This window comes from Seriola aureovittata, chromosome 11 (assembly GCF_021018895.1).
Source record: "Seriola aureovittata isolate HTS-2021-v1 ecotype China chromosome 11, ASM2101889v1, whole genome shotgun sequence".
NCBI lineage: Eukaryota > Metazoa > Chordata > Actinopteri > Carangiformes > Carangidae > Seriola > Seriola aureovittata.
This window is the reverse complement of record NC_079374.1, coordinates 18,861,984-18,878,725: the sequence shown is the minus strand read 5'-3', so window position 1 is coordinate 18,878,725 and position 16,742 is coordinate 18,861,984. Positions and strand designations below refer to the sequence as shown.

General features: G+C 40.3%; 2 protein-coding genes across 3 annotated transcripts in view; one reads left to right on the top strand and one right to left on the bottom strand.

The window, feature by feature from the left end:
* Positions 1 to 16,742, top strand: part of LOC130177046 (general transcription factor IIF subunit 2-like) — a 39,308-nt gene that overhangs the window by 5,004 nt on the left and 17,562 nt on the right. The window lies entirely within an intron of this gene.
* On the bottom strand, positions 10,169 to 12,179 carry kctd4 (potassium channel tetramerization domain containing 4). Its single transcript, XM_056388460.1, has one exon. It carries the CDS (start codon positions 11,873 to 11,875, stop codon positions 11,099 to 11,101), a length of 777 nt encoding a protein of 258 aa, XP_056244435.1. The 5' UTR covers positions 11,876 to 12,179; the 3' UTR covers positions 10,169 to 11,098.

Genomic DNA, 16,742 nt, shown 5'->3' with positions numbered 1-16,742 from the left:
TAGCTGTCTCAGTAACAAGGACATTGCCCAGTTAAATCATGAAAGAATATACCACAGTGTTAATACAATTAATGTTGTCACAATACCAAGATGATGACTTTGATACAATACCTACATAAATATCTCCATACTGATACTGAACAATACCATGTGTCTGTTCTCATTAATTGGTCATTTTTACATCAAATTTTACTAAATAGAGATCTAAAAGATGCGCTCATTACAGAGCTGACCTCCACCAAGGAGTTGAGTAATTTATGTTCAGTCTACTTTTGTGCAACTATTGAATAATCCTGGACTGGGCATGAAGTCAACGACTTGCATTTTATGTAATTTATATTTATCCACGATCTGAATCATGAAACTCAGGAAATACGGCTCTTGAGACATTTATCAAATGGGGTATGGTACTGTTTTTAACAGCAGGTTATTGCGATACTCTTCTAGTATCAGTATACCATGCAACACTAAATACAATACCACTTAACTAGAGTACTTCTGCTATGATAGGTCTCTTTCTACTGCCCTTCTAACATTACTGTGACGTTACAGTACCCCCACCACATAATGGGCAAAGCCCACAAATTCTGTGCTCATTTTCTGTTTTTGCAGAATACGAAGATAACGTCTTAATGTACCCTGCCACACCCGAAATTGACAAATTTCAGTTGAGATAATAACTTTTGTAATTTTGGATGCATTATAGGGCACAAATACAAAATCCTCCCGACGCTGATGATCCCTGATATTTCAGTTCACTTCAGTTCATTACTCAAAACATAAAATTCATAATGATGCTAGTATTGTGTTTAAGTGTCACATAGTCATATATTACAAAAAGTATGGCAGTGATATACAGTTCACAAAATGGGACTCAGGTTGTTGTGTGACCAAACAGAACACAAGCATTTATTCCTCATTAAGACCTAAAATGGGCTAAGACAGCTCTGTCTGTGTTCATTTGTTAGGAAATATGTAATCCAGCTAGCCATGCAGTATCTAATACAATCTGTACATCTCAGACTCTATATAATCCATTCCTCCACCTCTGTTATACAAGTATTCAGCGAGCCAACAATAGCGAGAGGTTTCTCATGGTGACTGTCAATGATTGATATGTACACAAATGGTGTCTGACATGGCTTTTGTACTGTAAGGCTGCTAGCTAAATGTTCCTCCATTATTTCCCCTCTCGTTCTGCTTTGTTCCGGCAAGGACCAGGTATTGATTAAGAGGTTGCTAAGCAACAGGCTTAGTTGCCACAGAAGCGTGCAGAGGAGAGCAGAAAGCCAGATGTAATGTACTGCTCTGTTACAGTATACAGTATTCTTTCAGTTCCCCCCTAAAGCTTTTCACTGAAACTTTGCAATTCTTTTAGTCCTTTGAAATTACTGAAAAACTGAACAGATTGTTGTTTTTCATTTTGTCTATTTGTAAAACTTTAAAGATTGTAGGAGTTACTTTTTGAAGTATTGTGCCTTTTGAACACCCAGTTTGACACTACTGCTTTGATTATAGACATTCATTTTAAATAAGCCATCTACTTGTTGAGCTGTGAAATTTTGCATTTCCTTTTGCTGCATTGCATTCTCGTCTATTAAGCACACATGTAGATATTGACTCTAGAAGAATGCTTCATTCTTAAGGACAGATACCAAATCCGATGCTCTCTGTTCATGTTTTAGATCACTGACACTATGTATCAGACAGTGTAAACAGAAATTATGTGCTTTGTTAGTTTCAAAATTGACTTTTTTGATGCCTAGACTAGAATTTTGAGACCAATCTTTTAATAAAAAACTTAATAAATTAACAAATTATTACCAAGTGATGCTGCTGCAGTTATTACTTTTTTAGTTAATTAGTTTTTATGCTGCACAATTCTAGATTAATTCTATTTTTTTTTCTTCTATTTTTCTACTAATTTTCTACTACTTCGACTAAATAACAATTGGACTTGGAACATTCTGAGCTGTTATTTTACAGTGTGTGTTTTGATCACAAATGCAATGACAAAGCGTTTTGAATTCGCTAAAATCTGATTTGTACCCAATACTAGCGCCTTCTGCATAACAACGGGGGCCAAGGCTCATGGGTATTGTAGTATCTAGATCCATCTGCCTTATTAAATTGACAGAAAAAAACATATTTTTCTGAAATGAAATTGAAATAATAAAAAATGGATGGCCCTAACATATATGTAGTATTGTTGTCTTTGAGGAACATCGACAATATCAGTAAAAGAAAAAATTTGAGGCATGGTAAACGGATTTGAATACAAGCAGCTCACCTTTTTTTTGCAACACTATCTTTAAGATATGTCCTTGTCTGTTTGATCTGTCACAGCTTTATAAAGTCACCAACTATAGTGTCACTGGCAGATACTCTGACTGGCTCAGCTGAAACAGCCATTCACAGGAATAACACCAGGTTTTTAACCACGGAGGAAAGCAGGGATGTGGGCTGTGATTCAGGGGTCTGAAAGCAGGCAAAATGTAAGACAAAGAAATTCATTAATGCTTGTGTAGTTTGTGTGAAAGGGATAAGCTGCTGTTTTCCTGCCTTGTTATTATGTAAAATCCCTGTTGTGGCGTAGCGTTATGCACTAAACCAGTGTAACTGTGCGGGCTGTTGGTTGGATCCTGGGCAGACTGTCGTAGGTGTTTTATTGAAGGAGTGTGGCTGGCTTAGCTTTGTTGGTTCATTCCAAAAGTGTGGCTCATGAATTGTGGAGGGTTTGAAGAGGAATATCTCTTGACTGGATACCTCTTGAAAAGAGTGAATTTGTAATACGACGACATTAACAACACATGCTTTCAAGACTGTATTTAACTTCATTGACAGGGATTCAGCTGGCATGTAGTGTGAATCGTTGGCATTCATCTTCATCTTTAAGCAGTTTCTCTCGCTGTACTGGAAGTTGTGCACTAATAGCTGTGTGATTGGGCTGTTTCATGTCTGACGTCAAGGTACAGTCTGGTTGAGTTGAGTTAAGGCTGTAATGCAATGCGAGGCTATAGAGTTCCTGTTGTCGGAGCACTCAAGCCTCGTGGGTATACTCACTGTCAGAGCTGGTTGAAGCTGTCAGCTTGCTCTCTGCGATCTCACAGCACCAGCAGAAATGACATGGAAAAAATACCATTCTCGAAATATCATAGGAATTTCCAGTCACCCTGGTATTTGTTTTGTAGTGTTTATTCATCTGTGGAAATTCATGTGAGCTTTGTGCTCTTTTCTAACAACCCCACCACCTCTCATTTACAGTTTCACACATTCACACTAGCAGCAGCACATTTAGAGTGTAAGAGTCCATTGTTTCTAATGTACAAATTAATTTTGAAGGATCTGACTTATTTATATTTCTCCATTGTGCACATTATTGTCTGTATTGTAAAACGCAGTTTAATTGTGTGGAATTTTATTGCCATGAACAGGCATACCTGGTTCGCAACAATGCTTACATGTGTGGCACATGTCAAATTGATGTCCACATGAATACCAGGACCCAGGGTTTCTCAGCAGAACATTTCCTAGAGCGTTTTCCTCCACTGGCTTGTCCTCTTCCAGAGTGTGCACCCATCACCTTACTAAGTAAATGGAGTATAATAAAAGAATAACAGATAATCAACATTATTCACTTCATCTGTGAGGCATTTTAGTGTTTTTTGGCTTATAGGTGCATAGTGTAGGTCATTGTGCATTAAAATAGAAATGTAAAATTTATTAGTGGGTTATATTGATCATATTAATTTTATACTGTGTGTATTTTTTGTGGTTGCCGTGGCAGCAAGTTGAAAATGTTGACCTATCATCACCTCAGACATCAGTGGCAAATAGCTGTACACATTCACATTCGCTGTCAGAAAGCACCTTAAGGATTACACACACACTGCCAATGAAACACACTGCCCATTCTTTTACTTTCTGGCACCATGAAGTAGGAGAGGGTTGTAGGCTTTTCCAGTACTCAGGGAGCATGGTTTTCTATTTAAAGAGGGCTGGTAGAGGGTTTGTTGCTTGTTCTCTGGCCATAAACCCTTCTCTTACTACATCCAAAGCCTGTTGTATTTTACCAGACAACAAAAGTCTAAATTTGTGAATTAAAGATTGGTATGTGCAACCAACAGGTTCCCTCAAAAGTAACTTTTTCCCTGCAGTCACAGTGAATTGCAGGGCTGAATTACTGTGCTTCAAGGCCTTCTATTCTTCTCAGAGATGCACTCTCGTTGTTGGCCAAGGTGAAAATAGAAGTGTTAGCCAGCAATTGTCTAGATAGAGAAATGTCATCTGTGTTCTCATTTCTGTTTTGCTGCATGAAATAAAGGTTTGTCCAGCCCCTGCTGTGCTCCCACACAAGAGACATGTGACACCCAGAGTAATGATAGAGGACTAAAACGTGACACTCTGTTGCCCAGAGATACTGTGAGCCTGTGTCAGTAGGTTGCTGCAAGACTACGGTTATAGGAAAGCACATTGTAAGAAAATGTGGGGAGAGTAACCTCTCTAAGTCATGTTTTCTATTAAGTTGCACATGGAAAGCGTTGAAGTGTTCGTCTCTTTCATGACCCTTGCCATTGTTCTACGGAGTTAATGGAAATGTCCTGACTCCTAACTGTGAATACAGTAATTTGCATACATTTTCATGGAAGTCTTTTGTCCCAGTTCACAGTTGATGGTATTTTTGTCATGATGTTTAAGTGTATTTCAATACAATCAAAGCAGCCACACAAAGACAACTATAGACCATGGTGAAACGCTGTGATTTTACATTTTTCCTATAATTTTACCTGCATCTCTTCACTTGTAATTTCGTAAGGCAATACTGTTGCTACAGTTCCCAGTTTGCCAATCTATGTTTTTGTATAAGAGAATTGGAGAGCTTTTCCTGTGTTTTATTTCCCTGCCATTATTGCTGCGTTTCAAAAGAGGAGTCCAATTTACTCTAACAGCCCATTTCTGTATTTAAAATCCAGAAAACTCGGCTGACCTCCACCAGTGGGTTTTTAGAGGTAGATTAGAGTTAGCTATTTCCTTTGTAGGGAGTCATACACAGTGACACATTAATAAAAAGTATCACATTATTGTTAGACCAGTGCATGAGCTGGCTGGAAACTAAGACTGACACTTTATTAAAAATATAATAATGGCTTGTCAGAGTTGTCCATGATATGATGGTCGTTCCTCCGCACACAGGTCCATATGTTTGTATTACTTTTGTGTGAGATGTCTCAGCAAGAAAATTGTTTTGTGATGTGTGGGAGGCTTTTACTAAACAGTACCAAACCTGCCTCACTCACCCTTAAGGCTGCTCACCCACCATTAGTCTGGTTGTCAGTGTTCAGAGTTTTAGCATTGCTTTGTCCAAATCAGACCTAAGCTGAGTATATTTTCTTCACATTCAGCTCCTGAAGATAAACCCCAGCTGCTACCGCCAAATAGAGCAGAGAAGAAAAATGGAAAGCTGCATGATTAATGCTACATATTGAACATCAGGCTCTGTCTAAGAGGTTAGGTGTGAGATTGACAGCAGCTTCCAGTTAGTCATAATTCAGGTTTGACAGACAGGTGGGAGACATAGTTCAGACAGGAACATGCAGCTTTTTCTCACAAATTAAAATGGATCATAACAGTGATAATGTCCTCTTGAGAAACAGATGTATGTTAGCTGGTGTGCTGATCAGTACTTACACTCACTTACTTGCACTGAAGGCCATGGGGCAAATGTTTGATATTTATTGCCTCCATCCCTCACAAAAAAAAAAATAAATAAAATAAAAATAATAATAATTTGGTGGTGACCCATATTCTCCTTTTTTAGATACCTGTTATCTGATGAGATTGAAGGGTTCTTTCACACCTAACCTGTTTGGTTCAGTTAAAACAAACCCTGATGCATTTCCGTGTTTAGTGCAGTTTTTTTGAGCTGATGTGAAAAATGGAAATCAAACCCTGATGCAGACCAAAGAACTGGACAACTTGACCGCTTCCAAGCAGACTGTGGTGCGGTTCTTTTGTGGTCCACAGTATTCATGTTGACTGTATGTTGAATTTTGTTCCCCAGCAATTAGGTTCAGTCTGTTGTGTGTTGTATCAGAGACATAAATTATGGGATGAAAAAAAACACAACATTAATAACATCACTCTACAAATATTGGTATTGGCATTGATTTTAATTGATGAATTCATTCACATGGATACACATAATGCACACACTGTACACCTTCTCAAACTGTTGCAACCTCTGATGTCATGTTCTGTCAAAGCGTGTTGATTACCACTTTCACACATAAAGTAGGAGGGTGGAGGGCAGGTAGGCTCTGATTTCTTCCTCCACTTCGTTCCATCTCTTTGCTTCTGCTCTCCTGGAAATCCTACTCATAGCTTTCTGTCTGCGGCTTGCTCTTTACTCCTTGTGTTGTCTTTATTTATTTTCTATTTAATTATTTGTTTATTGCAGAAAATAAATCAGTAACTACTTGTTAGAAGAATAACAAGAATGCCAAAAATTAGTGTTAGCTTGCTCAGTGGAGATGATTTGCTTTGCTATAGTTGGTTGAACAGAACAGGCAATTTGAATGACATCATTTCAGGCTCTGGGAAAGTGTGATTGATATTTTTCATCATTCTATACATTTTACAAACATTTTGTACATCAAATGATCAATTGAAAAAATGGTTGGATTATTATTATGATTTTATAATGAAATAATGGTCTCAGCCCTACTGTCATGATCCATATCACAGTTAAATCAGGAAACTATTAACTATTTTCTCTTCTTTTAAAAGGATTTTGTCTATTCTGTCACAGATTTAAATTGGAACATTATACTAGTAGTTTATGGTAAGAATGAATTCATTATAATGCATTGTTTTAAGAATATACCATAATCACATGTAATTTTCTTGATACAGAAAACAAATTACCTTTTCTTTGTCCAGTTGTAAGATATTGACTGAAGATGATTTGTTCATAGAAAAAAAAAAAGGATTTCCCCTCACTTCACTTCACAAGTCTTCAGGGTTGAGTCGGGGAACAAATGATTCACACTTTTTTTTATGCATAAATGCTGTTTCACAGGCTTTTATACCTAGAGGAAAACGTACAGTTCTTGAGGGAAAACTTGGTTTATGGATGTCTAGTATGAAAAAGCTCAGATTTAATGTATCAGCTACTGGCAGCTTCAATGTAAAAATATCTAAATATATAATTGCATGAAAACAACTCTCTATACTCACTGTTTCGTTGTGCCCCCTGCCTCTCTGCATCTGTTTCTCATCTCTTTTTTTTTTTTGTGTCTGAATAATGGTTGCTGCTGCCTCTTTTGTCTGAGCTGAGAGTGGAAGTGTACGGCGCCTGACCTCCCCTCCTCCACTTCATCACCTCGTCTCTTTCTCCCCCTCCTCCTCCTGCCATTGCCTCTCTTTCAGAAGTTGAAAGATGAAAATCTTAGGTATGTTAGTCATTTTCTTGGCAGGCGGCACCACACGACTAAGGCATCATGATAAGGAGGGGTGTGTTAGAGAGACAGAAAGCAGCTTGCTGAGCGTATGATGTAGGAGTTGAGTTTGCCTGGCAACAGGTGAAAAGAAAGAGATAAGACTGTTGATGGTGGTATGGTTTGAGCTTTTGTCACTGCTGTTACCACCGCTCTTCTCTTTCTCCATCTGCTCCATCTGCCCCCCCTTTGTCATCCTTTGCTTGCTTTTGATGAAGTGTGGATCACTTTTACCTGTGACTTATAAGTAAACAAGTCACCATCAGAAAAAATGCATGGAGCTGATCTGCAATTAAAAAGGCCTCAGGCTTGATGTTGTTGACAGTTAAGTATCAGTGCTAGGGAGGACATCTGAACAGCACACGTTCACTGACTCTCCTCACATTTTGTTTGCTGCACATGGTGTTACATGTGCATTGTATGTTTGTTGTCTGTCTTTGTGAGGAGCGGGCTTTGGATGAGGCTCGCCTGATGTCAGAAGGTGATGTGGGTGTATGAGTCATGATGGGGGTGGTAGCTGCTGGGCTGGCGGTTTGGAGCAGATGGTTACAGTCGCCATGGAGGGGGATCACACTTAGAGGTAAAGTGAGATATGCTGTTCATTCAAAGGTGGCTGATTGTTGTTCTCCACTAGGCAACTTACAAGGCAACTCTGCATAGTTGAAGTTCGAGCAAGAGGCAAATAAAATTGTTTAAAAGAGGCTTTTTCACTGTGGCAGGAATAAACTCTTGAGGAGATGAATGCATTTCAGTGTTTGGAATTAATACATTTAAACATTTCCACTCCCACCAGTTTCCATAAATGGATCTTGACGCAGCCGTGCTTCACATTGTTTGGACATAAACCAGCTGAGATTTGTTTTGCATTTGCTCTGGCGCTGGCAATGTCATCCACTGCCAAAACAGCTTTTTCGGCCTTAAACATAGCCACTGCACCTTTATATAGTGTTTTTTTGTGACCCAGTATAATCAACCAAATAATTTATGACGTGCTTGGTGAAATTTATTTAGTTAGGGGTTAGTAGGGTTATTTTGGATTATGTCGGCTTGGGCAGAAACCTTGTGTTTCAAACTGGGACATAGTTTTTGAAAGATGTGGGCATTCACCTGGCATTTACCTGGCAGGGGAAGTCTGTTGAAAGATGCAATTGAGTTGCATTATAGGAAATGTGGGATTCAGCATTTTGTATCTTTACTCACAATAGACTAAAAATTGTTATATCTCTGCCTCTGTGTGTTGATATTGATCCCTTTTTTTTTTTTTTTTTTTTTTTCTTTTAAATATGTCTCTGGTATATTTGTGGAAGTGCATTCATTACTGGACTACTCATTTAATTATGTTGTTTTCTACTAATTTCTTCTAATTCAGGGAGAGATATTTTAATCTTCTTTTCATTAGACTTGTATTAGAATAACATGATTAATCACTTATTTATTTACTGTCTGTGCCACTGTCTGTCATTATTATCAACATTAATTGTAAATAATTTTGTTACATCTAGTCTATGGTACATATCCTTCTTACTTGATAAAATCAAAGCTGTGGTGGGGAAATACTTTAGTTAGACAAAGACAACTTTGTTCCTATTTTTTTTCTGTCTGAACTAGTTCATTGAGGATATCAGAAGCTCAGGGCTCCCTGCATCAACTTAAATAGGGAAAATATTCATCACAAAAACAAATCAGTAGAGGGGTATAAACATATTGTCCACTAATTCAACTCATTTTAAGAGTGAGCAGAGTGATGACACACATCAGAGTGCAATGCAGAGAGATAAAAAGAAATCCTCCTTGAGGGAAAAGGGCAGCATTTATCTCACAGACTGGCCTATTTTATATATCTTTACTGGATCTGGGAGGATTTGATAGCACTCCCTAAAGGCCTCTGCAGGTGGAGTTGCTGCTTGCTAGTGGAAGCGAGCCACTACCACTTACTCTTTTAAGAAGCTGGTTTTCGGCTCAAACATTGTTGCTTGACGATTGCGAGTGTTGTTTTTTTTACAGATTAATTTCATAACGACTATGACTAATGTAAGTATAAGCCAATACTGTCAGACAACAAACTTTGTCAAGCTAGAAAAGGTGATAGTTCCTGCAGGATTCCTGTAAGACAATCGGTTGACATTTTTGATAAGTGATTATTCTTTAAGATGAATTCAGAAAGTCCAATGCCAGATTACTAAAAGTTCAATGCAGTTCATCACTTTAAAGATGAATTTTACACCAGGCAGAGAAGACTTGTTTTAATGACTTTTTCCCCAACACTCACTGTCACTGTGGGGGTATGATTAACTCTGTTGCACCTGTAAACAGTGATGTCAAAATGACAAGTGTTGACTGTTGTGTTTAGATTTTCTCTAGTTGCGGACCTTGCTAGAGATAATTTAAAAAGACAGGATCAGCAACAATAAAAGTCATGGGACAAAGTGAGAAGAAGATTTCACCATCTAGTTTGGTCTGGCTTCAAATTGGACTCTGTTACATCCTGTGGTTTATCACAGGATGTAATAGAGCCCATCTTTCATTCTTCTAATGTGACCCAAAATATTTCCAAACCAACAGAAAGGCATTATTTTTTGAGTATCATAAGCTATAAATTTTCTTTCCTCTATTGAAATTCATAGTAAGAATATAACACAGACGTTTCCATATAAAACACTTAGAAACAATGGTTTCAGTGTCATTTTTATTTGTAAAATATTCACATTGAAAAGTAATAGGCATTGTTGTGGCACTGGCTTCACAGAGGCTCACAGCACTAACAAACACACAGTTTATTTAGTGCACATGCATCATGCTAGATTCAAAGCCCTTACAATATTCACGGTTCTTTGCACTTAAACTCAACTTGTTGACATAATGGGAGAAACAGTTTCATGTTGCTTCGGTGTGATTTGGATGTGAAGTTTGTTAGTACAACCAGAACAACATCAGTGCGCTGTTTTTTTTCCCTCCAGGCGCCAGAGAGGCTAATAAACTAAACACAAGCTATTAAACCAGCTAAACACAGCACACATAGTGTATAGCAACACGCACACACACGCACAGATTGTAGTAAAAGCTGAATGGCACAACAGTGCACATCACGGCTGGTTTTGAGGGCTTTTGCAGCTGTTGACAAAGCAGCAGAAGCAGTTCTCATACAGAAACAAATCCACTGATAAAGCTGTCGATGTTCAGAATCTCAATTTGATCCCTTCTATGGAAGGATTCACAGTTGGTTTGTCTTTCACATTACAATTACTTTTTGTATTACATCTCATCACATTCAATTTAGATACCATAAATGCTAAATTGATCTGGATTATTCTATACTAGCTTACAAAGCAGTGCAAAGATTGATGTCAACATGCCATTCTCTTGATAAAAATCACCCAAAACTTATCAAATCATATTTTTGTAAGTCAACATTTGAGTAAAGATATGAAGACTGTCCTGTTAGACAGTACAATCTACCTGTTTTTCTTCTCCCACCCATGACACATTACATATTACAGGATCTTCAATCCAATGCCTCACATTAGCAGGGTGGATATGGAATCAGGCACTACTCTTTTCTCTCTCTGCCTCTCCCTCTCCTCCTCTCTCTGAATGCTTCCATCCTACTTGACAAAATGCAGCGCCTCAGCCGCCACCACAGAGCCTTTGCTGCTGTCGAGGCTGGTGACCAGCTTGAAGCCTGATCTCAATGCTAGCATCACTGTCTCTAGTTTCAGACAGTCAAGCGTGCACAAGAATGTGCTGTCCTCCTTCAGAACGAGCCGTGAGCCGGGCTCCGACTTGATGAAGTGTCGGAACTGGATCACGTTGGATGACACCACAAATTCTTCCGGAAAGCCATCAAGGCGGCTCTTGGAGATCTGAACCAGCCGCCCTTTAACCTTGTCGATAAAGCCGGGGTCACTGCAGTACACCTTGAGGCCCTGCGACCTCTCATGGCTATCTGTCACCTCCAAAAAGGCAGGTTCTCGCTGGGCTGCCCTCTGACTTTCCCAGTCGACCACTGCCTCCACCAGTTCACTCAGATGATAAAAATTGGCCTCCCGTCGCAGGAGGGCCGCCTCCCGGAAGTCGTCAGGTAGCTGGAGCTCTCCGGTTCGCAGGTAGTTGAGCACATGGCGAAAAACTGGACCATCTCTATCAATGAATGGGTTGCCCATGGAGTCAGTGTGCTGAACTGGCTTTTTACCGTTGGCCAACTCTTCTAGAAAGGACCCCTGGTGCTTGGCAAGTGTGGTCCGGTGGGCAGTGTACAGAAACCCCCCTACGTTGAGGGTGATGGTGCCTGAGGAGGGCTTCTTGAAGCTCTTGCTGGGCTGCAGCAGGTCTGGGTTGATGTGCCTCAGTTCACTTTCCATCCTTCTGAGGTTCCATTCCATTCTCCAGTCACCGTCTCCAGCCTCGACCCAGCCTCCTCAGAGCTGGTGTTTGCGTGTGTGTGTGTGCAGTACAAATCAAGCTTCTTTTTTCACCCTCTTTTGGATCTGACTGTGTGAGTATGTGCTACTGCTGAGAAAATGAAAAGGTGTTGTCAGCTGTCGTGTAGTGAGAATGAATGTGTTTGAGACCATGTGATGGTGGATGGGTGAGTCTTGTCTGGCAGAAGAGCTACAGTGAACTAGGAGCAGAAAACAGACTGGCTCACTGTGCCGCTCGGTGTCCCTCCTCCTCTCGCTTCTCTCTCTCTCTTCTCTCTCTCTGTCTTCTCTCTCTGTCTCTCTCCCCCTCAGGAGTGGGTGGGCACACACAGCGTCACATGCAGGGAGGAGAGAGAGTGAGCAAACAACTGAAGACTCCAGGAGCTTTTTTTCTTTCTTGCTCTCTTTCCCTAATTATCTCTGATAAAAAAGGTGTGGAGCTGAGCTCTAGCAATTAGCACACACACGCACACATGCACACACACCCACACTCCCTCCTGTCACCAGATGGAGGGAGGGTTGCTTCCATCATTTTTGGTGTGAAACTGTCGCAGCTTGTTTCAGTCTGAATATGAAACTCCTTTTGCAGCCAAATCCATCTGTTTACCACACAGCACTTCATGTGAACTGGAATCTGTTTGAAAAGGAATCCAGTTTAATTCAGGGGTTTACCGGCATGCTCTTTTTGTGTCATCTCTGGTTATGACAGGGAGAAGTAGCCTGCTAGTCTTACTTATGTAAATGAAAGCAACAGGAAAATGCATTTATGTAAATATCCTGTTTTCCTTTTTGCAGAGTAACAAGCAGTCCTCTGTCTTAGCAAATGTTGCCTGTGCATTGATTTGTGTGTGTGTGTGTGTGTGTGTGTGTGTGTGTGCGTGCGCATACGTGCGCTGGCTTTGGGCGGCTGTGGAAATGGACTAATTACAGTCGATGGTGGTCTGGTCATGAAGAACAGGTTTTGAATAATATCCCCCCCCTCAGGGAACGGCACTAGACGGGTAATTTGGTACTAACGACTCATTCCACTACTGTGTATGTGTTTTACGTCACTGTGTCTCTGCTAGTGCAACTGCAGATGCGTGCAACACATTTCATGTTACATGTTATGTGTAGTGCTGCGTAAGATAGATACACAAACATCCATCTCAAGAAGAACAAGGAGCAACAGATGAGCTGGCCTCCCAGAGTCCTGATCTCAATGTCATGGAAGCAGAGAGAGTAATTGATCTCAAAACTGAAGAAATTATCATTTTAATGGCTAGGTAGATAGATAGATAGATAGATAGATAGATAGATAGATGGATAGATACTTTATTTATTTAAATGAATGTGTCCATTAGCTCATTGTTGATAATAATAATAATAAAAACAGTTAATAATAAATAAACAATAATAAAGATTAGTCCACTTCCTTTGGCTGAGGTGTTGTATAGCCTGATAGCAGTGGGAACAAAGGATCTCCTGAACCTCTCTGTTCTGCAGCGCAGGGAGATGAGACGTTTGCTGCAGCTGTAGTTGCTTCTCTGTCCTGACAGAATCTTATGGAGAGGGTGGTTGATATTGTCCAAGATGGCCTCCATCTTACATTGCATGCGTCTCTCCATAATAGTCCTGAGTGAGTCCAGACTCCTGCCAAGCACAGACCCAGCCTTTTTTACCAGCTTGTCCAGTCTCCTTGTGTTCATGTCGGACATGCTGCTGCCCCAGCAGATTGCAGCATAAAAGAGTACACTGGCCACCACTGCCTGATAAAACATGTGCAGCATTTCACTGCAGACGTCAAAGGACCTGAGCCTCCTGAGGAAAAAGAACCGGCTCTGCCCCTTCCGGTAGATGGCATCCATGTTCAGGGACCAGTACAGTTTACTGTCCAGGTGCACACCTAAGTATTTATAAGTGTGCACCACCTCAATGTCCTTCCCTCAAATGTTGACTGGCTGAAGGGTGGGCGTAGACCTCCGAAAGTCGATGACCATCTCCTTGGTCTTGGAGGTGTTCAGAAGGAGGCAGTTCTTGTCGCTCCATTCACTGAAGGCCATCGTCAGATCCCTGTACTCCTCTTCCTGCCCATTCCTGATACGCTCCACAATAGCTGTGTCATCCAAATATTTCTGAATGTGGCAGGACTCAGAGTTGTATTTAAAGTCTGCCATATACAGGGTGAACAGGACTGGAGCCAGAACAGTCCCCTGTGGAGCCTCAGTGCTGCTCATCACTGTCCCTGAGACACAGTTACCCAGCCTGACGTACTGTGGTTGTCTTGTCAGGTAATCCACAATTCAGGATGTAAAGCAGGGATCCACCCCCGTCCCATCTAGCTTGTTTTTAAGAATGGGGAGCTGGATGGTGTTAAATGCACTTGAGAAACATAATCCTCATGTAACCACCTGGCTCATCCAAGTAAGAATAGGCCCGGCAGAGCATGTAAAGGACGGCACCTGTGGCTTCAGAAGGTGAAGCAGCCGCTCCAGGGTCTTCATTACGTGTGATGCAAGGGCCACCGGTCTGTAGTCATTTATCTCAGCTGGTCATCCTACTTTAGGGACCGGAACAAGACATGATGTTTTCCACAGGACCGGGACCCTCCGTGTTTGTAGGCTTAAGTTAAAAATCCTCTGGAGAGGCTCAGCCAGCTGGGCTGCACAGTCCTTTAACAGCCTCGGACACACACCATCCAGGCCTGTTGCCTTTACAGGGCGTAGCCTCTTGAGCTCCGCCCTCCCCTCCTCCATTGTAAAGGACAGGAGACTTGACCTCAGTGTAGAGGGAGTTGCAGCTGCAGTGTCAGGTTGTGAAGGAGATGCCGTAGGAGAAGCTGCAGCTGAAGCAGTGGGAGAGAGAATGGGTGAGGCTGTGCAAAACCTGTTGTAGAACAGGTGGAACTCATTGGCCTTGTCCACATAACCTTAATGTTGCCTGGCTGTAGTAGTGAATGATATGTAGCATAGTCTGCCAGTCTTGTGTTAGTATTGTATTAGCTAGCATGAGATGCTTTCTATGTATCTACTGGGAGTGTGAGTGCTTGTCTGGCTGCTTTAGCAATCACACAGTGAGTTAATACATTTTTTAAAAACCTATTATCAATTTTAAAAAGACCCCTATCTTTCCATCAATGTTTTTCTACCTTATATCATGCGAGTCACTTACTAACCGCAGGTTTCATAGGTCGTTGGGTACCACATGCTTTTTGCCATGTTTTTTTTCATGTTTCTTTGTGTTTGTATTATGTAAATTACAAAAATCATGAGGGAAGAGGTAGAAAACAGCACAAAATACATGCTCTTATGTTAAATTCACTGTACTGTACAGTATATTAACTTGCACATTAAACCTGCACACTAATGTTTGTTTATGTATGTCTCCAACAACTCTGCTGCAGAAATATTTTCGTGCAGATGATTTGTAACCTACTTCAGATATTTTTTTACACTAGAGAATCAATGCCAGTACATTTGCATTCCTTTTAATGGGTAGAACCTTGAGCATATCCCGGCTCATGGTGGGCGGCCGTCTGCCTCAAGCGGTTGTATCTCGTTTTACATTTTAGATTATTTCTAATTTATTTGGAATGTTTTTTGGTTTTTTTTACACATCTTCGTTCAAATTACCTTAATAAATCCAACCCATATTATTATGGGTTCCCTAATTTGTAGATTTTAAACAAAAAAAAAAATAGAAGTGTGGAAAAAGGTCTGGACTCTAGTACAAGCGCTTGCAGAATCATGAAAAGCTGGACAGTTTGAAATTAAAAGAAAAATACTCATTGTCCGGAAAAATACCGACCCTTATTTTGTACCTTATCGAAAACCTGTGGACTTGAAAACAGTTGCTTGATGTTGTGACCATGAATCAACAAAGGAGCTATACCCTTTTGTCTGGCTGCCAAACATGGATGCTTCTTCACTTCACTCATTGTTCAGTAGTTGTACAGGCTGGTGATTAATCTTTCTGTTTGCTGAAATCACACTTACTTCTACCACGACACTTAGCAAGAAGAAGAAGTGTCTTGTGTTGAGAAAAGCCCTGTAACTGTACAGTCTTGGTGATGCTCAGGTCTGCCCTCTTGGCACCAACGATCTCGCCTTTCAAAGTCTGTTAGATCTCACTTGAGGGGTCCGTTCAAATGCAAAGTAGGTGTGGAAATGAAGGTGCTTTTATTTGAACCTGTTTTTTAGCAACAGAAATGAAAAAGGAAGAAATGTTTATATTTTTCTGGACCCATTCTTCAAAGAGTCTAAAATGCAGGCTAAAATGACCCTATTCTGAAATATACAGTATGTATTTCTTAATAGAACATATTCAGTGAGATAATTGTACAGTCATTCCAAAACACGCCTCAGAAGGTGGCCTCCTCTCCGACAGACAACTCATAATCAAACTGAGAGCTCCTCAGTGCATAAATTTGCATTTAGAATGAGCAAAATACATTTTACAAGCTTTTATTCTTAAGCTTGTGAGTACGATGAAAAGTGAGGGATTTTAGCTATGATCTTTGATCCGAAATGTTACCTTTAGCAGTATGATAAGTTTTGTCCCAGATCACATAACGTACACACAAACATGTTTGTTTTTGTTTCGAATTAGACCAAAATTAGCATTAAATTAATGAGATTCTGTGGACTGCTTATTCTTCTTAACAAAAACAGTTAGCAACAGGTGTGTTACATTTGTGCAAGATGTTATCATCCAGTTACACATCAGAGCTATTGCAGAAGAGTATTGGGAACAATTGAAGATTCATTTGAACTGAAATGGACTTCAAACGCAGTGACTACAGTCATATTTGATACTCAAATGCTGCTTTTCTTTCTGTGGCTGTGTGTGT